At 39.4% G+C, this 12,279-nt stretch overlaps 1 protein-coding gene across 4 annotated transcripts in view; it reads left to right on the forward strand.

Annotated features, from left to right (window-relative positions):
- The window catches only part of RHOT1 (ras homolog family member T1), a 68,649-nt gene extending 56,661 nt beyond the window's left edge, over positions 1–11,988 (forward strand). For all 4 annotated transcript variants that reach the window (XM_041001551.1, XM_041001553.1, XM_041001552.1 and 1 more), the window contains one exon: positions 10,894–11,988. In XM_041001551.1, the coding sequence (XP_040857485.1) occupies positions 10,894–11,011 (118 nt within the window). In that variant the 3' untranslated portion in view covers positions 11,012–11,988. The remainder of the gene's footprint in view (positions 1–10,893) is intronic.
- Positions 11,989–12,279: the final 291 nt, after the last annotated feature.

The following is a 12,279-nucleotide window of genomic DNA, read 5'->3' on the forward strand; positions in this document are numbered from 1 at the left end:
GCCTGGTGTAATGGGTGCCAGTTCATGTCCCTGTTGCTCCACTTTCCATTCCTGCTTGTGGCTTGGAAAAGCAGTAGAGGACAGCCCAAAGCCTTGGGTTCCTGCACCCACATGGGAGACCTGGGGAAAGCTCTGGACTCCTGGCCTTGGACCAGCTTAGCTCCAGCTACTGTGACCACTTGCAGAGTAAACCAATGGACAGAAGATTTTTCTCTCTACATCTCCTCTCTGTAAATCTAATCTGCCTTTCCAATAAAAATAAATAAATCTTTTTAAAAAGTATGGTTCTGAAGTTATTAAAATGGAAGCCATAAAATAAAAAGGACATTTAGGAAAAGAAAATGCCTCCACTCCTACCCCATCGCAATACTTACTCCTTCCTCATGAAAAGTGGTGGTATAAAAATGGTACTACCTTTCCCTGCTCCTTCTCAGCAGCCTTTGGAGATTGCTCACTGTTGGTTTGCTATGCAAGACCTATCTTAATGTTAAATAGACAGTAAAATGATTAATTGAGTGAAAGTCATTTAAGAATTTTTCACTGGGGCCTGGTGTAGTGACCTAGCAGCTAAAATCCTCACCTTGAATGCACAGGGATCCCATATGAGTGCCAGTTCTAATCCCAGCAGCTCCACTTCCCATCCAGCTCCCTGCTTGTGGCCTGGGAAAGCAGTCAGTGATGGCCTAAGCTTTGGGACCCTGCACCCATGTGGGAGACCTGGAAGAGGCTCCTGGCTCCTGGCTTCGGATCGGCATAGCATTGGCCATTGCGCTCACTTGGGGAGTGAATCCTTGGATGGAAGATTTCCTCTCAGTCTCTCCTCCTTTTTGTATATCTGACTTTCCAATAAAAATAAATAAATAAATTTTTTTTTTTAAAAAAAGCGTTTTTCACTGTAGTTCATTCAGTGAGAGAGTGCTCCTACATTAAGTCTTTATTTCTTTATATTTGGAAGGCAGATTTATAGAGACAGAAGGAAAGAGAAAGAGGCTTTTCATGTGCTGTTTAATTCCCGAAATGGCTGCAATGGCCGGAAATGAACTGGTCCAAAGCTAGGAGCCTGGGGTTTCTTTCTGGTCTCCCACGTGAGTTCTGGGACCCAAGTCCTTGAGCCATCATTCGCCTCTTCCAGACACAATAACAGTGATTTGTATCGGAAGTGGAACAACTGGTGCCTATATGAGGTGTTGGCACTGCAGATGGAGGATTAATGTACTAGCCACAGCACTGGCCCCACGTCTTTGTTTTTTTAAATCAGAATTACCGTACTTAGTGCTCCATTTAGAAGTGTATAAGAGTAGCTTTCAATGATTTGCTACTTTTATGTAAGTAAAAAGTTCTAACAAGTGTTTGCAAAGAAATTGGGCAAATATTTGTACATACATGCTGGTCTCAGTGCATTATTTTAATGTGGTTATAAAAATTGTAGTCCCTGAAATACTGGGATTACCTGTCAGACATGACTACATGTTATGAGGTCACTTTCTCCTGCCACACTACCTCCCACCACCTACTTTGGTTTATTCTTTCAAAGTCCTTAGTTGAAGTACCTGCATTTGGTAGGGACTGCTATGAGAGGGGGCAAAATATCTAGACAAATAAAATGTTATACTTTCCTTTCAAGTAACTTTAAAAATATTATGTAATTAAAAAACAAAAAACTTTTAAATCTCTGGGTGCATTTTCAGTGAGCTTGGTCCTGCATGCTAAGAAAAGAACTATAAACTGATGGCGAGTTCAGGCGTTTGAAATAAGTTCATTTCCAGGGCTCCTTTTTTTCCCCCTCCCTTCTACCAGGAAGATTAAGTCTTTCCTTTTTCTTGAGTTTATTTGCTAATGCTATATTTCTTTTAAAGAAAGCATCACCAAAAAAAAAAAAAAGCATCACCAAACATTTTTATTTCAAATTAATTGAATTTGTGTTGAATTTAGCATGTGAGAGTAGAGTTCAATTACACACGTTCATCTCACGCATAACTTTGTTGCTTAATAATTATGTCTGGCTCTGAATAGGTTTAGTTTTTCTTGATAGTAACCAACGACTAGCTGCCATTATTTGATTTTGAGTACATTTGGAGGATGAATAGCATGGTCAGATGATTTTAATCTCTGGTGGGAATTTTTCATTTCCAATGCAGTCAATGTGACTGGAGCAAAAGCATCTTTTAAAAACATTTGAATGTTTCAGTGTCTTTTGAATCTGAAAATGTTAATATGATTTTGTAGGGATGAGCTTGATTGTTGGTTTGAACTACCCATTATTTTTACTTATGGAGCATTTGTTCCCCTGACTTGAGAACTCCCCAACTTTGCACAAGAACATTACTGGGCTGAGTGGTGTGCTGTGAGCTCTCGTTTGTTCTTTCCTTCAGGGGTTCATTTCCGTTTGTCTGTGCTGCTAAGTCATTTTTTAATCCTCTTGGTCCCTTTGCCAGCTAGGTCTCTATGTGTAATCTACCACTTCGCTATCCTATAATTTAACAAAAACTGTTTATTTTCTAATTTATTATTTTAGTGTCATTTGCTTTGATGCATTGTTTTGGTTTTATGATTTCTTTCATTCCATTGTATTATTTGCGTTGTCCGGATAAGTCACTGGTTCACGTCACTTTGTAAGGTAGTGGCAGCATTTTGGTTTGACAGTGGAGTAAATGATTCACATCATTTATAGAGCCCCAAAGATATGATGGACATTCGTTATGCCCATTGTCTTTTCATGCATTTCATGCATGTTGTTTAATGCATTTTAATTGAATATAATGAAACTTCTTAAAAGACATTCATTAATGATTTAATCTCATTTACCCATATTGCTTTAATAATTACCCAAATTGCTCCTTTATGTAGTTTAAACTCAGATTGCTTAATATAGGAGTCCTTTGATGAAGAAAGGATTTTATCAGCATCAAATGAAAATGAACTGCTTTTTTAATAAGATGATTGTCTTATGAAGAGGATAGGTTTGCGGAAAGCTTAGGGTTATTGAGTATTGGGAATCTAAGAGATCTTAGGAAATATGTTACAGTATAGTTTCCAAGTCCTATATTTCTTATGAAAGATTTATGTTTTTACATATGAACGTTCTTACAAGGCTGTCCTTTGAATTTGAGCATATAATCATACTTTTTTTTTAAGGATTCACTCCTTAGATGGCCACAATGATTTACTCCTTAGATGGCTACAATGGCCAGGAGTAGGCTTGGCTACAGCCAAGAGCTTCATCTGGATCTCCCAGATGGCTGGCAGGGCCGAAACACTTGCACCATCTTCTGCTGCTTTTCCCAGGTCATTAGTAGGGACCTGAGAAAGGAGTAGAGCATCTGGGACACAGAACATTGCCTATATTGGATGCCAATGTTGCAGGTAACATCTTTACCCAGGATGTCACAATGAAAGTCCCAGAAATTTAAAATTATAGAAGAACTGTAGATTCTCAGTAAGAAAGCTACTGCTGGGGCCCTGCACAGTAGCCTAGTTGTTCAAGTCCTCACCTTGCATGCACTTGGATCCCATGTGGGTGCCAGTTTATATGTCAGCTGCTCCACTTCCCATCCAGCTCCCTGCTGGTGGCCTGAGAAAGCAGTCAAGAATGGCCCAAAACCTTGGAACCCTGCACCTGTGTGGGAGACCCAAAAGAAGCTCCTGGCTCCTAGCTTTGGATTGGCTTAACTCAAGCCATTGTGGCCACTTGGGGAGTAAACCAGCAACGGATGGCAAATCTTCCTGTCTTTCTTCACTCTGTTAATCTGATTTTCCAATAAAAATAAATCTTTTTTTTTTTTAATAAATCTTTAAACAACAACAGAAAAAGAAAGCTATTGCTAATGCTTATAATTTTTAAATTTTTGCTATTTTAGTATATCATGTGGGACATGATGAGATGAGATGTCCCTAATCTGATCATGAGGTATCACAAGTTAACATACAAATATTATTAGAGCATTTCCTGTGTGTCTATGATCATTTGTAAATTTGGATTTTTGCAATGCTTGGTGAAGCATTTCTTAACATTGGTGCACACCCATGTCCTTCTCCAAAGTATGTTACCATTTAGCCATGCTCAGTTAACAGCTTGCTTGAGATTACTATTCAAATTCATTTTTACTACGCATGAGGGATTTTTTTAACCTATATTGAGAAGTATTTTGTGTTAAATACTTGTGTTAAAATATTTTGTGCCTGCAAGTTCAGTTAGTGGAATTGTCATTATTAAAATATTACTAGCTATACTGGCATTGTGTTATTAGAAGTAAGTGTAGAAAATACTTTACCAGGTATAAACATTTAGAGTAAAAAAGCAGGAAGTCCAGAAGACTTAAAATAACGCATTGTAGTATTTTTTTAAAAGAGAACTTGATTACACTTGAATAGCCTTGTACAGTTTTAGACTTGAATATATAATTATAAATTTTAAAAAGCTGTGTATGATACCTCTGAGCCTTAATAATTTTAGATACACATGTATTACAGTTATGTTGAATGTTTTTAAATTGTTATCTTAAAAATTAATATCTGAGATGTGTATATAGATTGCTGTGAAGGTAGGAGACTGTTGGTATAACTCAGTTACATGGAGGAAAGACTCAGTGACTAAAGGTTAAAAATAGAAAATTCAAAGTCATTTCTAGCAATCTATGTAGGAAATTTGATTAAAATGATTCTGGGTGGAGTTACTCTGATGTCTCTTAATCTGTTGTTTTTGAATATGTTCTGTTGAACATAAATTTTCCATTACATAATAGCCTGCAGTTTAAAATAAGGCTGATTATCTTTCTCAATTCATCCTCTTCCTCAAATTCTAATTTTGCAGATACAGATCTCTATAATACAGTTTTTAAAATAAATCTGACATTTACTTAAGCAAAGACACACACAGGCAAACAGAACTTCCATCCAGTGGTTCCCTCCCCGGAGGGCCCAGCTTCTGTGGTTGGGCCAGTCAAGGGTGCCTGTGTGGGTGACAGGAGGCCAACAGAGCCATCCCCGCTGCCTCCCACTGTCTGATTAGCTGAAAGCTGGAGTTGGGAGTCATGCTGGGAATCCAAACCTGGGCGCTCTGATGGGCATCTCCACCAGGTTCTTAGCTCCACAAGGAGCCCTGCCCCCTGCAGTACAGTCCTGTACTCGAGATGTGAAATCCTGTCATAGATTACAAAAAATAATTTCAACAAGGGTATTTAAAAATACCCTATTTCAAATACTTAGAGTAGATATAATAGGTTTTGTGAAATTTTACGCTTATAATATGAGAACGTTCCCCTTAATTAACTGTTGGTTAAAAAACAGTGGCAGAATTAAACAGAAGCATTTTATTTGCCTTCTTGTAATTTATTCAGTACAAGGTTACACGAGAATTTTGGCACTCTGCGCGCCTGTGTGATTGTTCACATAAACAGTTCTTCATTTCACTCTTGCCTGATTTTTGAAACATTTTCTTATAGCTGCGTTATTTAATAGCTGTTTGACCTGGAGGGTGTTCAAAAAGTTGGTGGAAAATGTGTATTATATAAGCTGTGCCTGTTACCCTAATACCCAAGTCCAGGTACGTTGCTCAGCTCCCGCACTTTGTCAGAGGCTCTTCTAGCAGACCTCTGTCGGAGGTCTCAGCATTGGGGAGTCAGAGAGCTAGCAGCTCCAGACGGGAGTTTTCACACAGACTGGAACATTCCGACAAGCTGCAAATGATTAATTAGGACTGGCGTCCTACACTTAGTATTGCCTATGTTCCCAAAAAAGACACTGCTAAACAAAATGATGTTCCACACAGAATAGGAAAATTTGGTGATTCTGAAAGTATTGCTTTGTAAAAACAAAAGAAGGAAGAACTTTTATACACATTTACATTTTTTGAGCCTGTAATATTTGCTTTCAGGAAGCCTACTTAATGTAAATATCCTACATATTGAGAGAAAAATCTTATGTGAAAGGATACCCATCATTTTCTTATAATATTTTAAATTGCATAGGCTTACACATGTTGTGTTGCAACTGTGAAGAATTGCTACAGGAAGTCCCTGGGTGGAGCTGCGCTTGGGCCGCCCACATCCAGGTCAGAGTTCCTGGGGTGCAGTCCCACATTTTCTCTCTCTCTTCTTGGTGATGAGCCCTTAGGCACAAATGCGCTTTCCTCCCTTGGGGGAGGCAGTTCTTGACTTCAACCTGGCCCAATCCTGCCTGCTGTCAAATGCTTTGTGGGAGTGAACTAGGAGATAGAAGGTCTTTTCTCCTCTCCCCTTGGTTGCTTGAGGAGAGAAATTAAAAAAAAAAAAATGTACTTTTATTTGAAATGCAGCACGGGGCCTGGTGCAGCTAAAGTCCTAGCCTTGAACGCACCGAGATCCCATATGGGCGCAGGTTCCAATCCCAGCAGCTCCACTTTCCATCCAGCTCCCTGCTTGTGGCCTGGGAAAGCAGTCAGTGATGGCCTAAAGCTTTGGGACCCTGCATGTGGGAGACCTGGAAGAGGTTCCTGGCTCCTGGCTTCGGATCAGCATAGCATCGGCCGTTGCGCTCACTTGGGGAGTGAATCATTGGACGGAAGATCTTCCTGTCTCTCCTCTCTGTATATCCGCCTTTGCAATGCCTTTCCGGTAAAAATAAATCAATCTTTTTTTAAAAAAAAGAAAAGAAATGCAGCACAGTTGACAGAGGAGAGACGGAGATCCTCTGTCTGCTGACTCACTGCTCAAATGGCCACAGCAGAGCTGAGCCAGTCTGAAGCCAGGGGATTCCTCCAGGTCTCCTGCATGGATACAGGGGCTCAAAGACTTGAACCATTCTCTGCTGCCCTTCCAGGCAATAAGCAGGGGGCTGGGTTGGAAGGGGAGCAGCTGGGACACAACCAGTGCCTGTATGAGATGGTGCTACCACAGGCGGAAGCTTAGCACTATGGCATGGCCCACAACAAATCTTTTTTCAAAAAAGTATTCGTCTATTTATTTGAAAGGCAGAGTTGCAGGGATAGTTAAAACTTGTATCTGTTGATTCACCACCCCCTCACCCCCAATGACCACATTGTCCAGGCTGAGCCAAATCAAAGCCAGGAGCTCCATCTGAGTCTCTCATGTGGATGACAGAGATCAAGTAATTTGACTCATCCCGCTGTCCTGTCAGAACCCTTACCTGGGAACTGAATCAGAAGTGGAAGAGGTGAGGCTTGAACCAATGCCCGTAAGGATGCAGCATCATAGGCAGTAGCTTATCGTGGTGTGCCGCAGCCTGGCCAAGATGAACCAGGAGCCTGGAACTCTGTGTGGGTCTCTAGTACATGATGAGGGCCTGAGTATGTCAGCCACCCTCTACCACTTTTCTAGGTACATTAGTGAGAAATCGGATTTCAGGTGGAGCAGTTGGACTTAAACTGGTGTTCGTATGGAATGCCATTGTTTGAGGCAATAGCTTAATCTTCTGTACCATAGAGATGACCCCAATTATATATATGTAAAACAGAGTGACCCAGATAGAACAGGAGAGATGGAGAAAGAGCTCTTTCGTCCACTGCTTCACTCCTCTAAATGGCCACAATTGCTAGGGCAGGGCCAGGCTGAAATCAGGAGCTTCTTCCAGGTCTTCCATGCAGGTACAGGGGTCCAAGTACTTGGATTGTCTTGCTCTGCTTTCTGAGGCACATTAGCAGGGCGCTGGGTCAGTAGCTCTTTTTCCTTCTCTCTGCCCCTCCTTTTTGTTTTCTTCTTTCTGTCTGCTTTTCTTTCTTTCTAAGGCAAGAGACAGATATACACAAGAGGACACCTCCAGAAACTGGGAACTTCATCCAAGTCTGCCATGGAGTTGGCAAGGAACCGTTTTGCTTGAACCATTTCTGCCTCCCATAGCCTGGATTAGTAAGAAGTTAGTTAGAAACTGGAGCTGGTCATTGAATCCAAGCATTCTGATGTAGAATGCTGACATCTTAACCATGGGGCTCAGTACCTGCCCCAGGTAGTCCTTTTTTTATAGTCAATAAGAAAACGTCTAAAATAAGTGAAAACTGTGCAGTGAGCTATTGTAATTCATTCTAAGATGATATATCATGAATCATTTTGAAAGGTTTGTGCTTTTGAGTCGTGCAACAATTATGTCTACTTGGGTTTTCAAGTAAGATAGGGAACAGCTTTATGAGACTGTTATCCTGCCTCTGAGACCTGAATTGGCAAGCATGCATCAGCTTCCAGTGCTTGGGGAGCATGTCATTGGATCACACTGTTCTCTGATCAGGTGATGCCAGCAAGCTATGAAATGAACCCAGTAAAGCTATCATCTAAGTAGCTTTTTTAAATAACCACTGTAACATTGATAAAGCCATTCAAAGATATTTTAGGAGTTAGTGGTTACCTTGAGTTCTGAACTAGCAATATTTTGAGCATGTATATATTCATTTTGTTTCCTTTATATAATTAGGTAGCTGTATTTTGCCTGTAGAAGCGCTACTATTGCTTGGGGAAAATGATAATTACTGCCTTTGAAAAGCCAAGGAAAGCTAGGCAATAAAGTTCCAGTGTATTATTTCACAAGTGGTAACACTTTCTTACAACGTAGCAGAGGGAGACATGTGAAGCATACCCACATGTGAAGAATGCTTATGAGAAATCATTCTGAGTGATTTCATGGGATTATAGCAAGCCTTAATCTTAATTCCTACCTCCACTTAAGTACAAAAATAATAATAACAATAAATGTGAAATTTGAAAAACAGAAGAACCACTCTTCATCAGAGAGGCTGCATGATACCCCAGTGTCGCAAGAGCTGAAGCCCGAGGCATAATGCACGTTTAGACTCTCGCTTTAAAATCTGTAGATCTCTAGTGACTTGGGGTTGTAATGTTATTCTCATTTGTAGGCCCATGCTTAGAATGTTGGACTAAGTTCTCCACAGGTCTATGTTTGTATTTTTTTATTCTGATGTTATAAGGACTTGTAAATTCCATGACCAGCAGTTATTAATTTCATTTCAAATGCACACTTGGCAGCCGCCATGTGTTGCAGAAACGGATAGCAGTTGTCTCTTAGACTCTGAGTGTGAAATATACTCCCCCCCCCCCGCCAGCTTTAGAGGGATACAGAGGGGATATGGAATGTGTATAACAGCTTTAGATTTCCTTGTCTGATACGTGATTGTTAAAAAAAAAAAAATCCATATAGATTTTTTTAACTTTGGCAATTTGCTATAGAATACATTAATTTTAAATATGGAAAACGTGAGATGTTTATAGGGTGGCAACTGAGTTTACATGTAGGATGTTTAAATGAAAGATGTTATTTTGAGTTCCTTTATGTGAGTTCTGCTGTGAACTGCAAACTGTGCATGTGTGTAAAAGGTTAAGAGCCCGGGTAGCTGAGTGGGGTGCCATGCTGTTAGCAGACGACGAAGGCAGTGTTACTCACCAGGTGCACGCCGTCAGCTCTATAGAAGATTCCATCTTCATGGAGTCATCTCATGGTCCAGTTTTTCTTGAAGCCAGGTAACATTTCTCACACCAATGAGCTCGCCTTGTTCAAGTTTTTGCAGTTAGAGAAAGCTGAAACTGAAACATTTTCTTCCCTAACCTTTCTGTGTTCTTGTTCAAACAAAACATCGCATGTTGTTAGAACTAACGTGCAAGGTGGAATGGCGTACATTATCACCTTGCTTTGCAAAATATGATTATGTGAAGAGTGACAAGTGTGTGTTTAGGAACTGATGAGGTCGAGCAAGGCAAGGGCTGTGTGTAGCTTTGCCATGGCACTAAGCATGGAGCACTCTGGCTTGATTTCTGATTTTTTATTCTGGACACGTACAGATTACATTTTGCAATTACTAATATGATCTTCTGTGACTATTCCTAAGCAAAGCAGTTTTATACGGTATGAATTCTTGGCTCTTAACTCTTTTGCATATGTCAGTGTCTTGGTCTTTTAATAGTGTGTAACTTTTCTTTAAAGCTGTTTGTTTAACTTAGTTGTTAGACAGTCTCTCTGAGCTCTTAATTCTGTTATCTACATCAGCGTCAGTTCTGTTTACTTAACTAAGACTTCAGTGGCACTTGAATAAAATGTTGCAACCTTTTCTTGAAGGCTTTATCCTCTTCGCGGTAAGCTGTCATACTTGAGACTCAAGGGTGCTTAGCACTGTTATTAACTGAGCATGCTCACAAACTCAGTTTGTGGTCCAGGCTGTCCCTATTCATGTCATGCATACTCTGATTTTTTTTATGTCATTCCTTTTCATTCCATTGTGTTACTTTGTGTCCTTTCGTTGGTATCATTTTCACTGCCTGTCTCACTAACACAAGGGCTTTGGTGTTTGTTTTTCCTCTTTAATTATCATTAACTAAATTAATACAGACTGACAGATCTTCCTATCCCTGTGGGATTTTGTTTTTCCTGTTTTGATAAATTCTGATGGGATTCAGTGTTTCCAAAGTTGGCTTTAATTATTACTCTTAAAAAAAGTATTGTCACTTGTCGCTTAACTGCTTACAAGATAGTTTTCTGTTCCTGGGGACAGGAGATTGCACATTATATAAGTCCCGTGAATGTGACCCCCAGAAGTGTGAGATCTCAGCCCTAGTTCTTATTTTGAAGGACTGTGGAACCATTAAAATGTATTGGGTTAATTTATTGTCTTTCATTTACCTTGCGAAGAAAATGTATAAAATTTTAAATGTCTACTCCAAAGCAGTAGCTAGTTGCAAATGCATTTGCCTTTATAAATGTCTGCTTTATTGTCATTTTGCTGAGATAAAGACTTAGTAATATATACATGGCTACATTGATAAACACTTCTGGTAAGCATTGCTGTATGCAATTAGCATGACAAGTGTGCTAATACTTCCCTAAATATAGACTGTTATATGACTGGTAACAAGCGCTCATTCTAATCATGTTTTACATCTTGATTATATCTTCTGACTACAGGCACGTGACACAAGCTGACCTCAAGAGTTCCACGTTTTGGCTTCGAGCAAGTTTTGGTGCTACTGTATTTGCAGTTTTGGGCTTTGCCATGTACAAAGCATTATTGAAACAGCGATGATTAAAAAAATTATTGGCCCTACCAAAAACAAATACTTTTATGTACATTCTGAATGCTTTAAATTCTGCTAGAAATATTGAGATATTTATACATGCAGAGTTACTTTATTAATATTTGTAATTCATGCATAAGAGTATTTTAATGATAGTTATAACTGCAGTATTGGCTAGCATATGGAAAGAAAATAGCTTAACAGCCAAACTAAAATGGCTGCTTTTCAGAGGCCAAAAGGGAATATTTTGTAAATAATGTACATATTCAGGCAAGATACGGTCTCCCAATCTGAGTTCTAGAAATGATGTTTCTAGAAGTTCGTCCAAGGTTTTGCTAGTGCTCACTTGGCTCATTCTGCTAGGTTGAAGTCAGCCCAGAGATTGTATTTACTCATGGATCACTTATTTATTTCACCTTTGCACAGAATCAGAATGATCGTTTGGTTCTCTGAGTACATTGGGCACAATTTGCTGTTGTCTTTCCATTTTTTAAAACATGCAAGTCAGTGTTAGCTTCCCCACATGACTTTCGGTCACTTGTGTCAGGCCAGCCTTGAAGCCATTGTGGGATCTAGAGAAGTGAATAGCCGAGTGTGTGGCCCCTTTTAAGGACGTGAGGGAAAAGCAATTAACAAGACGCTATCTGTGTGATTATGTTACTTTGTCAGTACATTGGAATTTTATAGCCCTTTCAATCAAATGAGAAAAGGAATTTATATGTTATCAAAGTTTTTAGTTTAAATAAACAATTGCCCTTACTACTGTTGAATTTCCTCACGAAGTGTAAATCATTCTAGGATGGCTGTGTCTGTTATAGTATACTACAGTAGCTGCATGTGTTATCAAGTGTTATATCCGGCTGTGATGACCTAGAGAAGACACTTTTTTAAATGATAAATCTAATGAATATAAACTCACGATAAACTATTTTTTCCATCATTGACCTTTTCAAGTATTTAAATAAATAACTGCTGTGTACTGTGATCACGAGTGTTTTTGTTTTACAAAATACAGATGTGAATCAAGTCCCGTGGTTTCTACCTTCTTAGACTGAAATTACATTTTTTCCAAGTTAGTAATACTTGGCAGGAAGGAAGTCCAGCATGATTTCTGTATCTAAGAGGAAATAGATTTTAAAACTGTAGGGAAATCTGTTTCCAGAAAAGTCCAAATGCTGCCCCCTACATGCACGTAAGGGGTGTAGTTTCTGATATGTTTATTTGCTTATTTTCTCCTTCAACATGATGATTGTTTTTCCCTTTTGTGGTTTTGAGG

Source organism: Ochotona curzoniae, unplaced genomic scaffold (assembly GCF_017591425.1).
Source record: "Ochotona curzoniae isolate NIBS_2020 unplaced genomic scaffold, NIBS_Ocur_1.0 scaffold_2453, whole genome shotgun sequence".
NCBI lineage: Eukaryota > Metazoa > Chordata > Mammalia > Lagomorpha > Ochotonidae > Ochotona > Ochotona curzoniae.